The sequence below is a fragment of the Lissotriton helveticus genome, chromosome 3_1, assembly GCF_964261635.1.
Source record: "Lissotriton helveticus chromosome 3_1, aLisHel1.1, whole genome shotgun sequence".
NCBI classification, from domain to species: Eukaryota; Metazoa; Chordata; class Amphibia; order Caudata; family Salamandridae; genus Lissotriton; species Lissotriton helveticus.
The window spans coordinates 1,965,899,109-1,965,916,075 of record NC_136061.1 but is presented as its reverse complement, the minus strand read 5'-3'; the positions used below and the strand labels follow the sequence as shown (position 1 = coordinate 1,965,916,075).

Sequence of the window (16,967 nt, the reverse complement as noted above, 5' to 3'; positions counted from 1 at the left end):
GTGTTTCGAGCCACGCACAGTGGTCAGCCAGTCCCGTGCCAGGCTGTTGGCTCTGTAAGGATATGTATGTAGCGCTGAGATGTCAGCGCCACCTTGGGCTGTTGCCCTGAAAGCGCTAGGGCAGGCAGCGCCACGTGAGGCTGGGGTCCCTGAAAGGCCCGTGGAGCTGGGGCAGGCAGCGCCATACCAGGATGGCCAATGAAAGCCCATGTCAGGCCGTAGCTCTTGGTGAAACATCTCCACGCCGGGCTGATGCCTCTAAGAGAACTTTTCATTCTGTAGAATTTGCCTTTTATGGCCTTGATAGAGCGCGCGAGGTCACCTAACCAATAATTTCGCCGTTTCCGGCTTCGGGCCCATATATTTCAATTCACAATATACATTGACCGGGTGACTTCACGGGCTGCTACCAATTTGTGTGAATTCCCTACTGTTACTATTCAGCGTACCCGACTTACCCTCCACCGACACGGGTACCTATGACCACAACGGATCAGGGAGCTAGCTGTAAAGGAAAGGCAGCAAAATTCAAACTCAAAATGACATTCAATACTGTTGTAAATGACCACGGACAACTGGAAGTTTTAAAATCTTTATCTAAAGTTCGTTCTCGGTAAGCATTAGATTTACAAGAATAAGGCAATCAATAATCAAGATAACGAAAAGTACATAACTATAGAGAAATAAAGTCAGGGTAATCATGGAAATGCTAATATGAGATGCAACAGGAAACGCTATGCATTCAGGGTAAAAGTTCTTTAGACAGTTTAAGTAAGGCCGTTCTAGACCATATCAGGAAATGACAAACTGCAATGCAAAATATGATTTCTAACAGGTAGGGTAACATGGGAACACGTTATGAAAATATGCAATGTCTTTACGTTTCAATAATTGCAGCAAAAGCATGGAAAAATCAACATATGCAAAGGTGTCTCTCTTTATTGAAGCAAAGACAGAAAAATAGAAAGTTGCAAGTTAAAGATTTTGAGCGATATTTACCTAGACTGGTGTGGAAACCAAACCCTGGCCACGGGTCAGTTAAGGACAGGAAACCCTCAAGGAAGGATTAACCCTGGGCGTAGTTCGCGTAGCCGCACTCCGCGAAGCTACGCGAAGCCGCACTTGCACTCCGCGAGCTACGTGTAGCTCCGCGGACATGCGTAGTAGCTTGCTAGACCCGTTCGCGCGCCGTTTTTCGTCTTCGGGAGCGCGGTGCGCGTGTTCGGGGCGCTGCCTGCATGCTCGCAATAGCTAGCGCGCTAAGTTACTCAATGAGGTTTGTCCCGCCCGCTTGCGTTCCCTTATTTCCGGTTCCGGGTCACAAGTAACGTGTTCGCGTTGTGTTAGACATGTTCGGGAACTCATCTTCTCGTTCGCACTGCCAAAGTGCGTGATCGCGTCAAATATCGCGCGAACTTACCGCGGCGGTCGCGACGGGCAGAGCCATCTTCGATTTCACACTCTGGCTATGGTTTTGGGCCTACTTCAGCATCTCACTCCTATCTCTTCCATCCTGGTCTTTTCCCTCAGTTTTTCTAACTTTCTTTACTTCTTACCTATTTCTGTCTGTGCCTAGGTGTATATTTCTCATTTTATTTTTACTTTTACCACTTTTTTTGCAACTTTTCTCTTGTTTTATATTACTTCCTTCTTTTATCTTTCTTCTTTCTTCCCCTAACCTTTTTGTCTTCAACTTTCCTTCTCCCCTCCACCCAGAACCATGGTGAAGGGTGCCAGCAGAATCGGCGGCTCAAAGGGCAAGGCGGCTGTGCCTAAAAAAACCAGGCTGCCTTGCGGCAGAATGCGCCCGGCAGGAGTGACGCCCCGCCAACTTTTTGGGGAGGAGGAGTTGGCCGCCCTGGTCTTTTTTATCCAACGTCACCTCCCCTTGACTTTGGCAGCAGGCGGCAGGCCCGGCTCCGGATACCAGCACATTGAAGAGCGTCTCCGGCGGTGGGCGAAGGTGCGCCGTGCAGTCTTCCGCTGCTCCGGTATCCGGCGTACCCACCATCAGCTGTCCCACCGCTGGGCCGACATTTTGGACCGGGAGCAGGACCTGTTGGACCTGCTTGGTGTGGAGGTTGTGGGTCTTGGTGAGTGGCTACCCCAAAAATAAAGTGTGTATATATATATATATATATATATATATATATATATATATATATATATATATATTTATATACATATAGATTATATATATATATATATATATATACATATATATATATATATAGTTGTATAAATATTGTTATTGTATCTTTGTAAATATTGGCTGAATAAGTAACGCGATGACTGTTGCCCCTAGTTACATTTGCGATGTATTCCGGTATATCTACTGTCATTGTATGACAGTGTTCTTGTTCTTCACTGGCTCTTGCGTGTTGTTTCAACTTGGCGCTAGCTGTTGCTGTTTATTGATGTGAGATTTTCTTTATTGCTGAGAACTGAAGTTAGTTAATGCTATTAATAGAGTCTTGTCCTTCCTTTGTCCGTCAGTGAAATAACGGTGGATGGATAATTGTACGTTGTTTGCATATTGTAGCATTTTTTTCACGGCCTTCTCTTCTGCATGAATGGAATCCTTTTCTTGCAAAGAATGCTAACGTTACTTTGTTCTTCTTACCTCAGCCAGGGCCGGCTCTAGGGGGCATGTGCAAGCTGTGCAACTGCACAGGGGCACCAAACTTCAGGGGCCACCGCACCAATAGATATCCTTAATTTAATAATACTCTAAGGATGGATACATATTTGCGTTGCGGCCCCTGGCATGGATTTGTTGCCTCCGGCTCTGTTCCACTGTAGCAGTGTGATTTGCAATTATGTCTATGTTTCACATCACTCAATGTATTTATCTATGTTTATTATTTTAATTTTTACATGAACCACAGAACCCAGGGGCAAGCAGAATACAGGGACCGAGTCGGCGGGTGAACCACCAGTTACACAGAGCTCCTCTACTGAGGATCCTGCTGCTGTCCCCAGTAAGTCCAACAGTGCTTGTTTTTTCCTCTGTAATGTGTCTGCAGTGCTTTGTCAATTGACAGCAACCAAGTAGGCATCCAGAATGATGTTTGTCTAGTATTTTTGTAAACGTTAGTATACCACTACTAGTCTTGTGGGTATTCTTCTATCTCCTATGGAGTTATATACATATTACACAACTATGTAACTATGCACACGAAAATTGGATGTTGTTGGTACTGATAGGCAGGTTGGACCTTACTTACACCTCAGTCACAGAACTCTGAGGAACGCACAATTCACTGAACGTCAGCCTATATGGCCTGAGTCATTGGTCTATTGTTCAAATCACACTCCTGAACCCCAATACCAAGATGCCGAATGCTTTTAGGACACAAACCGTTACCTAAGAAACCCCCTTTTGCTCACTCACTCGTGTGAGTCTCTAAGACAACAGACACTGAAAATAAACTTCAGAGTCAAAGTGGTCATTCAAAAGCTTTATTTTGTTAGAAGTAAGTAAGTAACATCAATGTTTTTAAGTGCTTCCGTCCAATACGTTGAAGGGCCCACCAGAAAAAATCCAGAGTTAAAACAGGCATAATAAAGTAATCAACATTTGTACAGCTACTAGTGCACAATAGGGAAATGTGGCAACTATCGGAGACCTCTCACCAACGTATACTGGTCAGATATTCCTCTTTTTTTGTAAGCTATGGAAATGTCCGCTTCGTAGAAGGCAATCTTCTCACCTGCCGAAAAATAATGACAAAAGTGGTGCACGTTAGACAGTATTAAATACATTTATGCCAGTTTTATGCAGCCATGCTAAAAAGAAGTTGTAACCTGTAAGCAAACTCTATCCCACAATCCACATAGAAAACTTAAATACGGGCCCTTTTACTTTCCCACCTCTTCAGGTGTATGCATTGAACAATGATGTGTTGCCCCAGAGCGTCTTCTCGTACTGCGCAACAAGCTGCGAGTTAACACATGCGCAAAACTGGATACATTGATGTACAAAGGTTACATAGTTCACTTCCAATTTCCAAGGACTAGAGTAGCAGGACAGATGAGATGAGCTTGGGTACCATACCATAACAATGAATGCTAATAATATGTGTAGTGACTCTGCTGTACTATGCAATGTGGACTCATACTGATTACGTACGTTGGACTTAACTGTTTTGAAGAACTCCATTCTTGGTGAACAAGTACAAAGGGGGCTGTGCATCCATCTAAAAAGGCGTACTTATTTTTATAGGTGCAGAACCCTTACCATCGACCAGTGCCGACGGGGACAGCGGCGCTGCTTCAGCGCTCCCGGCGGGGACAGGAGGAACAGAGGCACCTACACCAGCAGCAGTGGGGGGGGAGCCAACAGCGGCGGGCGATGGTAAGTTACATTCAATAGTGATCTGCATTACTTGGTGGGAGGGGAAAACTTTCTCACTGTACTCTACTGGAAAATATATGATGTTACCTTTACTTGTCATTAGCATGCTAAGCATTACCACTACAGTAATGCAAGTGCCTGATAGCAGTCGGATGCATGGGTTGTTGTTAAAGCATGTAAAGGGGAAAACACAGCTGCCAGCGTGGTTGGGAGACACACCCAATACCGGTGGTTAGTGGATAGTCTCAGCAGCTGCGGTGTTTTGGGCAAACCCAAAGGCAAGGGAAGGAGGGGACGACTGGGTGCATGGGTCGTTGCTGGTGAAACACAAACCAAATAAGGTTTGTTGCGCGGTATAAAGTATTATAGTCTTTACTAGACATGTGCTACTAGCTGCCCCCTGTTAATTAATGTTACTTTGAGAGTGTTCCCGCCTTCCCGGAACAAAAGGAGATATGTAAAAGACAGGTGTTCGTTCTAATGTGTGTGACCGTTGAAGTACACCCATGCTAATAGGGCAGGCATAAAGCCGTGACAAAAAGTCCGACAAATTAATAGAGGCTGTAGAATGTTCAAGATAGACGCAACACAATTTCTGGTACTCAGCTTGCTTGCTAGTGCTACTGTGCCGCCCACTATGTGTTGAATCAATGTTGTGTTCTTGATTTGCGGGGAGTTTGGATTAACAATTCTGTTTCTTTCTTTATAGTTACTCCTTCCCAAAAACCAACCAGGAAGGAGTTGGCAGTCCGGGCCCGGCAGCGGAAACTGCAGGCAATTGTAGAGGCCTACCGCCGGCTGGTGGATCAGGCCGAGGAGGAGGAGGAGGAGGCGGCGGCAGCAGCTGCTGCCTCTTCCAATGCCCCGGGCCCCAAGCCTGCAGGACTACGTCGCCGTGGTCAGGCAGCCGCCCGCCGCCGCATTGTTACATCTTCGGCGGCCCCCCCACAACAACAACAACAACAACATGCATGCAAGTGTAGGTGCCGTGATTTCAAAGCAAAGATTCTCCGCCGGGTAGCGAAGTTGGAGGAGGAGCGGAAGAAGCAGGAGGACGGTCTAGAGGAGCGTGTCAAGATACTGGTGGACAAACACCTGAAAGCCCGCCGGCTTTGAAATGGACCCTGTTTTTTGCCCCTTTTTTAATCCTTTTGTTGGTGGGTGGGATGTGGGAGTTGGGGTGTACATTTGGGTTGAAATTTGGTTGGGGTTAGGGGAGGGTAGGGACAGCTCTGGGTCAGGGGGTTACATTAGTTATATATTTTATTTTTCTATTATCATTATTAAAATATAAAAATAAAACAAAGATATTATTTTCACAAGAAAACATTTGAAGTTCATTTGTGTTTGTTGGGGGGGTGGAGGGGGGACTGTTTCACCAAATAATGTACGTTGTGCAACATGAACATGCACTACGAACGATAAATTAAGTACTGACTGCACCTGTAGTAGTAGGGTCACAAGTGCATAAATAATTTATATTATTAAATAACATGGGAAAATTGCCCATCACGTGAGTCTGAAGTTACTACTAGTATACTTTAATTCCATGCACATTTGCTCAGAGTCGGCTAAACAATCCTATGCAATGCATTGCATCATTCCTTTAACATACCTGTCCTAGTTGTCAGGGAAGAGGAGCTCGTCCTCAAACTCTGTGCGTTCAGACAGAAGTAGGTCATGTAACCCAGTAGTGAGGACGTCTTCTTCACACTCGCTTTCTTCATCCGGCGGTGATTCACGTACTTGATAGTCTGGTGGTATGAAGCGTTGATTCATTTTTATCATTGTCAGCCGCTCCACGCTTTTGGGGGAGAGACTAGTCCTTTTCGATGTGACAATGGCACCAGCAGCACTGAAAACCCGCTCAGAGGAGACACTGGCTACAGGACAAGCCAGATACTTTATCGCCAGCCTGCTCAGCACTGGCCACTGTCTCCTTCTTTCATACCAATAGACCAATGGGCTTTGCTCCATGAACACCTCTGTTGTGTCATCCAGATAGGCCTGAACCATCCGCTCAATGTTCATTGGTGCTCGGCTTTGCTGGTCCTCTTTTCCCTTTGCAACAGCAACGGACTTACCCATCCCTTTCTGTATAAAAAAAGCAGTTATGCTTTTGGTTGGGTCTGCTGAATCAGATCGTGTAGGTGCTGCTTTTGGTACTGTTGGTGCCTGCTGGAAAGCAGACGCACTGCTCTCACGCTGTGAAGAACTTGCGTCAGGAGTACTTGGACTGGCCTGGGCTGGCAGTGGCAGGCCTTTAAGTAACAGCCGTTCAGTTTCTAACTCATTAGCTTCCGCAGCTATGGAAGTTTTGTACTTGTCAACATCCTCATCTGAAAATGGAATTACTTCGTTACTGCTGACAAATAATTTGTACCGTGGATCCAAGATTGTTGCAGTTATGTAATGTTCACCTGACACAATATTGTTGAGCCTTACATTTTCACACAAGCGGTTGACTAAGCCCTTGGCTAAGGTATATGCATCAACTTTTTGTTCGTCACCTTCGTATGTTTCACAGACCTCCTTCACCTGTTGCTCAAGCATGTACAACAATGGGATGGCTTGGCCCATAGTACAGTCCTCCCTGCTAACTGCACGTGTGAAGACCTCAAAGGGTTGTAGCATCTCTGTGATGCATTTAATGAGGTCCCACTGCCACATCTCAATGGTCAGGGCTTTAAGATTAACAGTAGGATCCCCTAATCTTCTTGACATGACATAAGCATTCAGTGGGATGTACTGCTCAAAGAGACGCTCAAGCATGAAATAAGTTGAGTTCCAACGTGTTGGGACCTCCTGTATCAGTGCTTTGACTGGCAACCTATGCTCTTGCTGAATGACCCGTAGCAGCTTCCGTCCTTTGAAAGAATGGTTAAAGTGCGTGCATATTCTTCTGCAGATGGCCATTATGTTGCTGACTTTGGCTTCATTTTTCAGAAAGTCTTGCACGACTAAGTTTATGCAGTGTGCCAAACAGGGTACCCTGAAATAATGTCCTTCTCTCATTGCCTTCACTACATTACTGCCATTGTCGGTGGAAACAAAACCAATCTTAAGGCCTCTTGGTTTCAGCCATTCAAAGACCTTGTCATTAAAGTCAGACAAAATGTTTTCAGCAGTATGACTTTTGTCCATACCAAACATGGCTATAGTTGCATGTCTGCGCGTATCATTAAAAATTCCAGCAACGTCACGGAGGCCTGAAGTTAACTTGTCTTTAACACCTGCAAAAGAGATCCAGTGTGCGGTGATGCACATGAAATCTGTAGCATCGCAACTGCTCCACATGTCTGTTGTCAGGTGGATACAATGGACAACACTCTGTTGTAAGGCTTTCCCAATCAATTCCAGCACATCGTGGTGTAGTGCTGGAACAGCCACTCGGGCAAAATAGTAGCGACTGGGAACGTTCCATTTTGGGCAGAGGGTTGCCACTAATTCCAGAAATCCAACAGCCTCAACAAATGAAAATGGGAGAAGGTCCAGTGCTAACATTTTCGCAAGTTTGGCATTGTATAAACGTGCTACTGGGTGGTTCCGCTCGTACTTTCCCTCCTGCCTTAACATGCTAGGAATGGTAAGCTGCTTTGCATGTCTTTGAGTTGTGCTAGACGGACCACCTTGCATCGCAGACTTTGCACTCCTTGGTGTTTCCAGCTGACTCTGGTGCCACTGAGAAGTTGCAGATGCGGAGGATGTGGTCTTTACCACTCCAGTGCTGGCGACAGGGGTCGATTGTGTACCACTCCTAGATAGAAGGTCATCGTCTCCCTCTTCTTCTACCTCCTGATCAACCATGAGTGGACCTTGTACCACTGTATCCCCACCAACAGGAGTGCTAACATTTTTTAAGCTTGCAAGGTGGTTCTCCCACCTGATCACGTGTGTTTTTTTCAAATGGGTCGTTTGGCCTCCAGTCCCATAGTTTGTACCAAGCTTACCACGACTAACATTGGCATGACAAATGGTGCATACAGCAATGTTCTCCTGAACTGGGTGAACCGTAAAGAAGTCCCACACTGGGGAGGTAAACTTTTGTCTCCTGCCATAGGAAGAGGAGGACCCACTGCCAATGCCGGATGGACTGGAGGATTGTGGAATTTCACTATGGGACAGCTCAGTCCTAGTACTGCCACTACCTCCTTCTGTTGAAGTGGCGCTTCTGCTGGATGTCGGATGCTGCCGGGCCTTCGCTGTTGAAAAAATTGGAGCTGGTGTTACTGTGGGTGTTGAGTGTGTAGGAGTTATGCGTGGTACCTGCTCATCAGTCATTGCAGCATTTCTGGATAGGGTGAAAATGTTTGTCTCTACATCCTCTGCACCAGGAATAACGCTTGTGATGATGACAGTGTCAGACCCGTCTTTATCACCAGCAGTATCCTGCTCACCTACATCGACCTCCATAAGTTCAAGCCTGCCTGGAAACTTCCTTTTTCCTAGCATGGTCTTCTTGGGATGTCTCTCCTTTGAATGCGCAGATAGTTGTGGCTGCCAATCCGTATCAAGGTCATCGGAAGGGATGCTTTGCGAAGAACTCGATGCACTAACCCTCCTTTCCCTTGGTGAATTCGAAGGAAATAGATCACCTACAGAAGTGGCTTCCTCTTCTTCTTGCTCGGAAGGAGGCTCTACTTCCTGAACTGCCCCGACTTCGGGAGGAACAACTACTACTATTTGGTGCGGAGATGGTGGTTGTTGTTCTTGAGGAAGTACTATTGCGGGCTGGGGTTTTTCAACAACAACTGTTGCGGGCGGTGGTTGTGGTTGTTCAACAACTGTTGCGGGAAGTGGTTGTGGTTGTGGGTGAACAACTCCTATTGCGGGCGGTGGTTGTGGTTGTTGAACATCTACTGCTGGCGGTGGTTGTTGAGCACTTCCATCTTGCGTGGATTGTGTACTACTTTGAGACAGCGATAAGTTTAGTTCTGGCTCAGTATCACTGCTCGCAAGCAGAAGGCTGGCTACCTCTTCGACCCTCATCATGTGCTTGGCCCTGGGATGCTGGCTTGCCCCCACTAATGCAGATGTGCTGGTCCCAGCTTGCGCCCCAGACCCCGCTGCTGCAGGCGTACCTTTTGGGGTGCCAAAAAAGGTTTTGGGGTCCATACCAGACTTAAGTGACACTTCCTTCTGCTGTTCCTTCTTCGCAGCAACTTTCTTTGTGGTGGAGGACCTGGTAGCTTTCTTAGGGCCCATCTTCTTCTGATGTCAGTCAGCTCACAGCAGCACAAATTGCAGAGATGTCTGGTCAGATGAGTCACACACCACACGTGGCGTACAACTGAAGGAAGTCCGTCTGGCGGTAGAACGAGCGATGGATGAAAAAACAACCAGCACCTCCTCAGTCTTTTTTGTGCACCTACAAGTAAAGAAGGCAGAACAACATCAGTCAAACAAGCAGTAAGGCAACATGAACAATTGAAAGACACACAGGTCAATGTATAAAAGACAAAACAGAAGACTAATAATACCAGTCCAGCAGCACCACAGCTCAAAGGCCACATGAAGTCCAGAAAGAACCAATAAAGTGAAGCAGGCCTATAGATACCAATATGGACAGAAAAACGAGGATGCCTGCTGCACATGACAGGTTAATGTGCAAGGAATAAATAGCCCATGGCTAAGACAGAGGTTGTAAACATAACACCGCAAAAACACATACAAAGAAACCCCTGCCCAGGCTCCCAAAACAACAACCAAATGACAAATTCTGTTTTTTTGGGTGCACAAGAAAGACCTGCAACATTTTTGAGAAACTTTTATGCAACTCGGGACATATTGTCCGCGAGAATGCTAAATCGGCATGTTCGGCAGCGCGAACGGAATAAAAAGTCGTGTTCGCGTTCCCGAGCAAGTACATTGAGTGCGCGAACACGACAAAAAATGTAAGTTCACGTGCTCACATGGTGCGAAGTTACCAAAACTACCCAAGCTGTATTCCTAGGGTTACCTAATGGCAGAAATTGACAGAGTATTTAAAGTTTAAACACACCCAAAACCAGAAATACCCCACACATAAAAATAAGATTTTCTATATCAATCCAAGCCATCCATGATTTTCACATTAAGGGTACACCACAAAAACAGTTGATTAACTTTCATGACCCTATGAGTAGTACCTATGGCCTACTGCCAGAGTAGGCCACAAGGTTGGAGGCCTATGCCTATGGCAAAAGCACAAAGGAAGGACACACAAAATGGCCGCCGACATAGGGCCTGGCCACCAACAACAACATGGCAAAATCACAAAGGATGTATACACAAAATGGCCTCCACCACATGGCCTGGCCACCAACAACAACATGGCAAAATATATCACAAAGGAAGCATACACAAAATGGCCGCCACCACATGGCCTGGCCACCAACAACAACATGGCAAAATCACAAAGGATGTATATACAAAATGGCCTCCACCACATGGCCTGGCCACCAACAACAACATGGCAAAATAAATCACAAAGGAAGCATACACAAAAAGATCACCACCATAGGGCCTGGCCACCAACAACAACATGGACAACTTTACAAAATGGCCTCCACCACATGGCCTGGCCACCAACAACAACATGGCAAAATAAATCACAAAGGAAGCATACACAAAATGGCCGCCACCACATGGCCTGGCCACCAACAACAACATGACAAGAAAGAGGAGACAGACAATAATGCCTATGGCAAAGGGACAATGCTTTGCTTCAGAAAATGGACACACCACACCACCGCCCAAATTGGTCACCCCACCCCAAAAAAAAAAAAAAAATAACAGAGGAGAGAAAATGGAAGTGGTCCATGCTCCAAAAAGAGAAAAGTACTACCAAAATGAGAACATAACATAAATGAGGAATTTTTAGGTGCACAAGAAAGACCTGCAACATTTTTGAGAAACTTTTATGCAACTCGGGACATATTGTCCGCGAGAATGCTAAATCGGCATGTTCGGCAGCGCGAACGGAATAAAAAGTCGTGTTCGCGTTCCCGAGCAAGTACATTGAGTGCGCGAACAAGACAAAAAATGTAAGTTCACGTGCTCACATGGTGCGAAGTTACCAAAACTACCCAAGCTGTATTCCTAGGGTTACCTAATGGCAGAAATTGACAGAGTATTTAAAGTTTAAACACACCCAAAACCAGAAATACCCCACACATAAAAATAAGATTTTCTATATCAATCCAAGCCATCCATGTTTTTCACATTAAGGGTACACCACAAAAACAGTTGATTAACTTTCATGACCCTATGAGTAGTACCTATGGCCTACTGCCAGAGTAGGCCACAAGGTTGGAGGCCTATGGCAAGAGCAAAGTGGCTGGAAACATTAAATGGCCGCCAACACATGGCCAGGCCAACCACAGAAAGTTAATACAATGAACTCATGCATGCCTACACACTAACTACATGGGGTACTAGGGTCACATATTGGCTTAAAAATTAGAAACATTTTAAATTCCACAAAATGCAATGTTAGAAAAAAATTACAATTTGGGACCTCATGAAAGTACAGGCCTCCATCAATAATTTCATTCCAGGATTGAATACTGTTGTTAAAAAAAAAATCAAATCAAACAAGCACAAGTCTACATCACTCATACATTACACAAACTTACTTGAAAAAGAGAATTCCAATTCAAAAAGTCCTCATTAAATCCAAGGTAAATCAGTAATGCAGCCAACACAGACAGAAAGTGATCCTTCCAGCTCAAAATCCAAAGGAAAGTGAGCACCACATGGACAAAGCACTGGGAGGAGCCTGGTGGACAGGAACAGGAAGTTGTAAACTCAAGAGCCCTTCCTCCTTACTCTGCAAAACAAGAGTAGAAACAAAAAGAGGGGTCCTTCCCCCCTAAAAATAAAGCCAAAGGTACAACTTTAAGGTTTTTTGCTTTTTTTTCCTAACCAAAATGGTAATTTATTATGGTTTTAACATGCTCGCGAGTTATTCTGTGCAAGAATGCAGTTTCTGCGTGTTCGGCAACTCGATCTTACCAAAAAGCATCCTCGCGCATCCTTATGACGCTATCTCGCATCAAAATGACGTTATCGCGTTCGCACAGTCGCACGGGACTGTGCGAGAGTGTTTCCAAACATGGTGGCACAAGCGACCAGGAAAAAACGAACGCAGAACGAAGGTAAGCCATTGCCGCGCACGCGATAATGTTATTCAGCGCGCGAGAACTACGCTACGCACCGGATCGCGGAGTTATCGACAGCTACGCGTTCTCCGCGGAACGCGGAGCTGCCGAAACTCCGCAAGCTCCGCGAACGGAGCGTAGTTCTTCGCCCAGGGTTAGGAAGGATACCCCTCAGTGGACAGCAGGTGCAGAATGGACACCCAGGACAGGACAGGAAACCCTCAGATTAGGAATCAGGACAGGACCTCAGGACAGGAACCCCTCAGGACAGGACCGCTCAGGACAGGACCTCAGGACAGGAACCCCTCAGGACAGGACCGCACCCGCAGTTTGGAAGCAACGCCTGCGCTCCACCCTCTCTGCAGTTATCGATCAAGACCCCGATTGGGTCAGCGAACTCCCAGCAAAGTGCTTCGCCAGCACTTTAAGGTTCAGTAAAACCTTAGTCTATGGTCAATTTCGGACAGAGTGCTCCGCAGCCCTCTGTATCTTCAGTCACCTATTGAGTGCGATGGGTCAGTGACAGGTCAGCTAAACCAGACAAGTCGGACAATTTCCCTAGGTGAACCCAGGGTAGATATACAGTTTGGGAACGGTGTACCACCCCCCAATGTTGCAAAGTGTCAGAATCCCTCAATTTGGATTGGTCCTAAGGTAGGATTTGGGTAACACACCAATCAGAACACACCATTTGGAGGCCTTATTTACATCTCAGGGCACCGCCTAGCAAGATTGGGGTTCCCATGAGAAAATTGCGCAGAATACAGGGAAAGAATACATTTTAGCAACATAATAGAACAATATCGTGATGCTGCGGGCGAAGGTGCTGCTTCCCAGGGTGGCTTCTGGTATCAACCTTCTTTGGCAGTAATTCAATGCCAAGATGGCTTCTGGCGAGTCTGCGCACAAGTACCCTCCAAGATGGCTTTCGGTTCAGTCAGACCCCCATTCCCCGCGGTACATGAAAAGTAAGCGAGAACAAATTAATACATAGAAATAACATTATGAAAACACATCACAGGGTTTGTACTTTCAACTTATCACTAAGAAAGATACTTATGCAGTGTAAATGTTAGCTACATATATACAAGCACAAGAGCAGTGGCACGAGCAGTACCACGTTATTGGCAAAGCTATGCATTACGCATGCGCAACTATTTCCCTCCAAACCTGCAAACACGTCAGGACACGTGAGTGTGACTGACGCATGCGCAGACACTATTTCAAAGCAGCGGCCATCTTTAGGACTCGGATTAATCATATTAAAAAAATACACATAGGCAAGCTTCATGGACTTCGTTTAAACATAAAATAAACGTTAGTAAGACGTACAATTTATTATTCGGTTACACATGGACGAGGTTCATGACAAAAGCAAGTCGCGAATGCGAAGCTTTGCTTCATCAATCCCCTCTTTGATGATATTTACTATCATCACAAAATAAATGGAACCAGATGCCAACTTTTCACACCTTATACAGCTCTATATCTTCCAGCAAGCTATCCAGCTTTTCTCTCTCATTTTTGGTAGGGTGAGAATTCTTCACCCTTTTGTATATCTGATTATTCATTTCCTCCAATTCAAGTTCATCCACACTTCGTTTCACTCCTCTCGCATTCACTTGATGCTTTCCGGTGTGCTTGCGACATTTGCAACAGACAAATATGAAGAATAGGATAAGACCTATAATTCCAATTGGCATCAGTATCTTAAACAATAAGCCTTTACCTAAGCTAGCAAACCAATGACCTACATTTGAGAGACCATCTACCAGTCTCTTCCAGGCACTGTCAACCTCGAGTGGTTTGAGTTCCCTTTCCAAATTAGTAATGTTTTTCACGTATCTTTTGAGCTGCACACTTTTGTCCGGAATATAAGTGCAACAATGTTGCGCCTTCAACATCCGGCAGACTCCGCCCTCTTTTGCTAATAAGGTATCAAGAGCAAGTCTGTTCTGCAAAACCATTGATCTGATCGCAACCATTTCGGTATTGACCAGCAGAAATCCATGAGCTGTGTCAGTAGACAACGCATCCACTATAGTGGACAATTTGCAAATTCTGTGAGTATTCAGAACCACTCCCACTCCAGGTATCAGTGCACTGAAAATACTACCCATTATTTCACCTATGCTTTCTCTTTTACTACGCACTAAGCCATTAGTATTTTCACTGCTTCCAGCAACTTTGTTCACATGGTATATTTTCCGGAAGACAATGCCAAAGTAGCAGCTTCCATACCAGTGATCCGGCAATTTGAAATAAGCCTTGTCCCCACATATATAATAAATTCCAGGAAACACAGGCTCTGACCCATTTTTGAAACCCCAACCTCCAATTACCTTGTAATTAGGTTCGCATTCACTGGAACCAATGAAAATGTTATTATAATAGCTAGTCTTCTCGCGGTGAAGACATAGCTTGCCTTTCTTTTCAAAATCCAGCAACAGAGCAGGACCCGCTCCACCATTTGAGGTGCCCTCCATGTTCTCAGCCCATTTTGGCCTTTTCTGTGTTTCGTCATCTGCCTTTCTTTTTATTTTTATTCTCCTTTTCTCTGCCATGTTCAGGAACATCTTTTCCTGCTCACGCAAAGAACAGGTCAAGTTATCTCTGTGTGCGTCACCTAGGTCTATATTACCTATAGTCAGAAAGTATTCACCCATATAGCGAGTAATGTCACTTTTGGTATGTACAGGATTCAAGTTCCCACGTATAGGAAGTTCAGAAAAGATCACGTCACTGTTTGAGTAATAGTACTGTAACGGTCCTCTTTTGTAAAATAAACTAGCTAAAATGCTACAGGAAATTCCATAGGTCAAGGGCAGGTGATGGTATGTCACGCCTTCAGCTACAGAGGTAGGTAGCTTCATGCAGACATAGCAATCTTCAATTTCCATAGTCTCTACATAGTGTATTAACAGGTTTGCGAAAACGTTTAAATGCGTCTTATTCTTAATTCCATGATAATGTAGTTCTCCCTCATCTGATGCTTCTAAGTCTCGATTTGTTTGTCTAAGTGCTCTCTCATGTCTTGCTACACTCTGTGTTGTCAGCTCCTCACTGTCAGTATTTACAATTTCAGTAGGGACAATATTAGTATTTTTGCTCACCGCAAAAGGAATGAAAACTGTTAGTCCTATCCAGAGTAATATCAGTATAACTATACTACATACACATACCTTGCAGCATGTTTTGCAACGACTGCAACTAGGTCTACCATTCACGTTTGAATCAGACATTTTGGCTCAGAAGAAGTTTCTCGACCCCTCTTTGTGTCTTTACACCAGTAGCTTACTTTGTGCAAATTCACGGTGGCTCGTCTTCTTCTTCAGCAGAGTACTCAGCGACTGGTTCTCCGTCGCTCTCGTCAGTTATATCAAGATCTTCAAATTCTTCTAAAACGAGCGTCCATTCAGGAGACTTGTACTTTTTATTTTGTCTTTTTATTCGATCACTCCTTCTCTTGGAAGTATCTTCGGGTTGTTCTGCTATGCGAGCACTTCTCCTTTCTTCTGCACGTTTTTCCTCTACTGTTTTTATTCTCAGTCTCAATTTCTTTATGTATCCAGGTTCAATGTGCTTTCTTTTCTTAAGTCTTTTGGTTGGTACCGAGACTTCGTTTTCTTCTCTTGCCCTTTTGTTTTCATTAGTTTGTGGCAATTCTGTTTCAGTTTCTTCCTCCTCTATCTGACTATTTCCAGGGCTAGCATCTATTTCTTCTGCCTGGTTACTAATCTGGCCTTGTTCAGGAGAATTTTGTTTTTGCTTTTCAAATGTCTCTGTTTCTGTTTCCTGAACACGTTCTTCTAATCCTATCTGATCTTGTTCAAGCACTTCGATCTCTTGATTTTCTTCTGCTCGAACTATTACGCTATGTCTAGTCTGTCCCTTCCCGACATCAGGAGTCAGTGGAGGAGTATCAATCACCTGTTCTGTATCAACCACTTGTTCTGTATCAATCACTTGCTCTGTATCAATCACTTGTTCTGTATCTGTCTGACCTTCTCCTTCCTCAGTTTTGATGTGAATCTCAAGATCCTGAGGTTCTTCGCCTGTGCCTTGCTTTTCCTCTCTACTCCACTCTCTACCTTCCCAAAGTCGCTCACTTGTTCGAATGGGGTCTTCAGTGAGATCAATCAATGGTATCCACTCCTCTGGCCATATGCTCGGCAGCTCGTCTTCAGCTACTTCTGGCTCAGCTTCTTGGACTCCTTCAGCAGTCTGGACTCTTGGCAGTTTGTCATCAACTACTCCTGGGCCAACGTCTGCTGATTCTGCAGCTCGACTGGTACTGGGCTGTACGTCGTCAGCTACTTCTGGTCTGGCTCCTGAAGAGTCCTCTGCGGGACGCCCCTCTTCTTCAGGCTCTCCGTCTGGTAATACCTTCTGGGTGTGGCTGGCGTGTACCCAATGTGGAACCCCTGCACACTTTACTGCTGTGGTTGTTACCAGGATCACCTGACGCT

General features: G+C 45.2%; 1 protein-coding gene across 1 annotated transcript; it reads right to left on the bottom strand.

Moving 5' to 3' along the window:
• Window positions 1–3,448: 3,448 nt before the first annotated feature.
• On the bottom strand, window positions 3,449–9,346 carry LOC144824352 (zinc finger BED domain-containing protein 6-like). Its single transcript, XM_078683467.1, has 2 exons — window positions 5,973–9,346; window positions 3,449–3,713 (listed from the first exon to the last, which is right to left on the bottom strand). The coding sequence occupies exon 1, from the start codon at window positions 9,344–9,346 to the stop codon at window positions 5,978–5,980; it is 3,369 nt and encodes a 1,122-aa protein (XP_078539593.1). The 3' UTR covers window positions 3,449–3,713; window positions 5,973–5,977.
• Between the last annotated feature and the right edge of the window lie 7,621 nt (window positions 9,347–16,967).

Coding starts and splice junctions, on each gene's coding strand:
- LOC144824352 (XM_078683467.1), bottom strand. CDS start 9,346: ATGAGGGTCGAAGAGGTAGCCAGCCTTCTGCTTGCGAGCAGTGATACT.